The 4,694-nt window shown below is 37.4% G+C and overlaps 1 protein-coding gene across 1 annotated transcript in view; it reads right to left on the bottom strand.

Moving 5' to 3' along the window:
* Positions 1-525: 525 nt before the first annotated feature.
* The window catches only part of LOC107712251 (DNA repair protein REV1-like), a gene marked incomplete at its 3' end in the record, with an annotated part of 11,544 nt that continues 7,375 nt past the window's right edge, over positions 526-4,694 (bottom strand). Inside the window, exons 10-16 of the mRNA XM_016517434.1 lie at positions 3,973-4,101; positions 3,723-3,877; positions 3,101-3,220; positions 2,288-2,508; positions 2,011-2,183; positions 978-1,219; positions 526-719 (exon numbers count right to left, since the gene is read on the bottom strand). Of these exons, the coding sequence (XP_016372920.1) occupies positions 526-719; positions 978-1,219; positions 2,011-2,183; positions 2,288-2,508; positions 3,101-3,220; positions 3,723-3,877; positions 3,973-4,101 (1,234 nt within the window). The remainder of the gene's footprint in view (positions 720-977; positions 1,220-2,010; positions 2,184-2,287; positions 2,509-3,100; positions 3,221-3,722; positions 3,878-3,972; positions 4,102-4,694) is intronic.

Here is a 4,694-nt window from a genome sequence, read left to right as displayed (position 1 = left end):
AGGCCAAACAAAATAGTTTCGCTTTCACAACGAAACACACAGCGCATTCACAACAGGTGTGGCTGACTCTGAACTTTTATAAAGAATATCTCTTTGGATTTGAGACTTTAGTCTTTGCAACTTTACAGATCTTCTTTATGCACCAAGAGCTTGTAACACTCCAAAGAGAAAGGAAAAACTGAAATCGCATCACATGACCCCTTTAAAAAGATGACCTTGTTGTCGGGATATTAAGCATTGTCTGTGTAAGACTAAACAGTAAACAGTCAATAAACATTCTAAATAAAAATAAATCAACAAAGAAACCACACAAAGCTCTATTTCATCCTTATTGTCTGCAAAATGACAAAAACAACATCCATTTTTAAGGACACATTAAGAGCTGTCAACAATATTTGCACCAACAGGAAATACTACATTTGTGTGTCACTTAGTTAATTGCTCACACAAAAAATACTTGAAATAAAAAAACAGAAGTTTTCTTCTTTTTGTTCCTGAGGTGCATTCAAGCGAGGAGAATCTAACCTGAGAGGGGGATGGCACCTCAATGCTGACGTTTAGGTATGTCCTGACATGGTTGGGGGTGTGTGGATGGTGAAGACCTCCTTTACTTGTTCCAGGCATTGGATCCGAGCTGGTGGAAGGTGGTGATGATGGAGGGGTAACTCTCTCCTGATTGGAGGAGAAAGCTCTGGATGAAGAAGGGCCGGTTAAACCATCTAAAATACGAGCAACAAGAAAGGTATGTTAAGAGTTAGATAACAACATGAATCCTACACTTCATATCCTATAAATCCAGGGTTCTTCAATTCTGGCCCTGCAGAGTTTAGCTCCAACCCTAATCAAACACACCTGAGCAGAAAAATCAAGGTTTTCAGAGTAACCGGTAGGTGTGTTTGATCAGGGTTAGATCAAAACTCTGCAGAACAGTCCAGGGCTGGATTTGAAGAACTCTGTCCTAATCACACTGCTCTGACCTTGTGCTAGAGGGTCTTTCCTGGGGCTGTGGGCAGGCTGTTTGGCCAGCAGCAGGTCTTTGATCGAGCGACCACGAGAGGGCCCTTGTCCTGATGGGTCTGCATATGATCCCTCCAACTGCTGCACCTGCAGTCCCACTCCCCTCATGTCCTTTACATCCAGCTTCATGGCATAGAATAGCTTAATGGCCTCTGCTGCAATCAGCTGACCACTGTCAGTGGGCTGAGCTAGTAAAACAGACCTGCAATGTGACAGTATTGAGAATCTCAAACATATATAAAAAATAGAGTTTGCTTATCAGTCAATATTAAAGATTTAAATTAAAGTTAATTAAATCTATATCGGTTGATATTGGATGTTTAATTGTGCATACTCATTTTTGCTTTTTTTCTGCTTTTTAAATTTTAATTACCTTTGCTGTCATGTAACAAAGTTAATATTGAAAAACACTTATAATTGAATAATTTCTTTCCTTAAGCAAAAGTAAAAAAAAAAAAAAAAAAAAAAAAATTCATATTGTACGTTACAATGATGCCTAAATTCACTTGCCGCATAAAAACTAAAAAACTAAAATCAGATATTTTATATTTAGACAAAATTGTATAGAATTTTAATAGTACAACATGAAAAGAATTACCTTTAGCTTACTGGTATTAGCCAGAATTTTAAATGTAAATTGAGCCTGTTTTCTAAATGCATGTTATTGAACTTATTGTGAATGATTCATCCATGCATGTGTTTCATTTTTTTATTTTTTCCCCATAATTCTTAATCAAAATGTCATAACTTGAAACTCTACTCATTAGTCTGCTTAAACACCACAGCTTTCTTACTAATCAACTGCAAGCTTGCATTCAGATCTGTCTCCATTCAATCAACAACCACAAATTGAACCAAAATGTTTTCTTTTTTAATAATCCGTTTCACTCAGATGTACGTCACAATAGAAATGATCTGTAGCAGATCACTACCCAAAAACAAATGCACTGGTTATTTGATAGGACATTGTTAATTTATCCTGGTGCAAGTCACCTGGCAAAGTTGTCACATATCCCATGGCCACCATATTTGGCTGGCTCTACTGGAGCCCCTGGTTTCCGCATCATGACCTTCAGTGTAATACGGCGACCTCTAAGCCCCACCCCCTCCATCCTCTTCTGCACTTCCATAGATAGGTTCGTAAGGAAAGACTCCGCCTCTTCAACCTAGCAAAGTATTAGCGGTAATGGGAAACTTATGAGAGAGGTCAACGGACTGAGGACAATGACAGATACAGGATGATTTGCAATGATTGCTGTAACTTCAAAACCTGTGTGAACCGAATGTTGTAGTTCATCTCAGCAGACACAGACTTCCTCTCCTTCTCGCTGCGCACAGGCCTGTCATCCAGTCCTCTGCAAAAGCGAAAAAGTGTCTGTCCTGTCCGTGGCCCAAACTCCCTCTGCAGTCGAGAAATGGACAACTGCTGCAGGTCACCGCAGGTACTCACACCCAGGGAGGTCAGCTTGGAGCTCATTGAGCGACCCACACCTGCACATAAGAACACAGAAGCACCGGTCCACACATACACAAATACAGCAATAAATTCCACTGTAAAACACTGCATTCAGATTAAAATACCCTACCATTCAAAAGTTTCAGACCAGTAAGATTAATACTTTTTTCAGGAAGGATTAATTCAATTGATCAAATGTGACAGTACAGACATTCACAATGTTACAAATTTTATTTCAAATAAATGCTGTTCTTCTAAACTTTCTATTCTTCAAAGAATCCTGAAAAAATGTGTCAGTTTCCACAAAAAGCAGAACAACTGTTTTCAACGGTTTCAGAAATGTTTCTTGAGCACAAGCATATTCGAATGATTTCTGAAGGATCATGTAACACTGAAGACTGGAGTAATGGCTGAATAAATTATATTTGAAAGTATATTAAAAGAGAAAAGTTATTTTTACAGTTAGTTTTGTAATAATATTTCACAGTATTACTACTTTTGCTGTACTTTTTATTAAATAAATGCAGCCTTGGTGAGAATAAGAGATGACTTTCAAAAACATTTAAAAATCGTTCCAAACTACCTAAACTTTTGAATGGTAGTGAATGTAAGATGCTCTGTTCTTACCAGGCAAACTGGAGACAGGTTGATCCCTGATAAAATCATCCACTTCCTCTGATCTGAGGAAGTACTGGCCATTTGGTTTTGCCTTACGAGTTGCCATCCGAGCAAGAAGGATGTTGGAACCTAATAAGAAGTAGAAGGGAAGTTACAAAAGCTATTAGAGATGAAAGCGCACTAGCAACTTCGTTACAATAAAACGCATTGTCATTAAACTTCATGTCCATCATGTTGTTCCAAACCTCTATGACTTGTATGAAAGGTGAATTTTTAAAGAATACCCCAGGCACTCTTTTCAAGTTAAAAGTAAGTAAATGAGGACTAAAACTCTCAAGCTCCAAAAAAAGTAGTTTTGCTGTACCTGACTTTGGCATGTTCATGAAAGCTCATGTGAGAAGTACAATTTTATTGTTTGGCTTTAGAAGACTTACGGAATATAGCTCATTAGTTTTATGATACATTTATGGTGCTTTTGCATCCTTTCAAAATTCTTATTCATTGTAATTGCATGGAAAGAGAATGAAAGAGAGCAGCACATTTTTTTTTATTTCTCCTTTTGTGTTCCATGGAAGAAAGAAAGTCATAAAGGTTTGGAACAAAATAAGGGTCACTAAATAAATTCTCTTACCCATTCCAACTGAGGCAGAGCAACCGGTCTTCTCCTTTATGTCTTCACGGATGGCTCGTGCTAGATCATCAGGAGTAACCCCCAGCTCAACCAGAAGTTTTGTGGCATCTACCAGCGCCTCGTCACAACTCAGTGCCTCAATGTTATGAGTGTAACTATAAAACAAGCAACCATGAAGCAAGATAATTTTTGCATTTGTCTGCTGGGTTTAGGAATAATGTAGCAATCCAAAAAAAGTTATATCTGGTACCTGGCCAGGGTCTCATACATGGACAGTGCCACCTCTTTATATGCCTGGAAGTCATATGGGACACACTGCAGATCAGGACAGAGCTGCTTAGCCCGGCCAAAGAACATGCCGTTTCGCACATCAGCCTGCCTGTAAGAGAGAAAAACGGAGTAACAGGTACTGATGGAATTCATACTGTATTAAAGACCTTTGTGGTCTCTATTAGTCTGTTAGCTTTGATTCCATCTATATCAGTGGTTCTCAACCAGGGGGCATCAAAATAGGACAAAATAATTATTCAAATATGATAAAAAAATACAAATTATGGTCTTAGACAATCAAGATATACTGTATGAGGAAGTAAATTGATTCAAAGCTGATTTACACTTACAATTGTGACTTGTAGAAAACCTAGAGAAGTCATGTAAATTAAGAAAATATTTAAATGCCATTTTATACATACATATATATTTTCTAGTTATGCAAAGCTCCAAAATATTTAATCAGGTAGACATTCTAAAGTATTTTAAAAATCCTTAAACAGTAAAAGACAAACATCTAAATGAAAAAGAATGGTATCCCAGAAAAACATTCAGCTTCTGAATAATTCTGAAACTTATTTTAACTTAATTTAATCTAAAGGACACTCCTAGTTTCTGCAAATTAGAGAAAAAGTTTTGAAAAACAAAACTGTCATTACAGCAGATGTTCCAATGGAAACCAGTAGCCTAAATGGGTGGGTG

The sequence above is a fragment of the Sinocyclocheilus rhinocerous genome, unplaced genomic scaffold (assembly GCF_001515625.1).
Source record: "Sinocyclocheilus rhinocerous isolate Xijiao unplaced genomic scaffold, SAMN03320098_v1.1 scaffold2583, whole genome shotgun sequence".
In the NCBI taxonomy this organism is placed as follows: Eukaryota; Metazoa; Chordata; class Actinopteri; order Cypriniformes; family Cyprinidae; genus Sinocyclocheilus; species Sinocyclocheilus rhinocerous.
The sequence above is the reverse complement of the archived record's forward strand: the minus strand, read 5'-3'. Positions and strand labels throughout refer to the sequence as shown.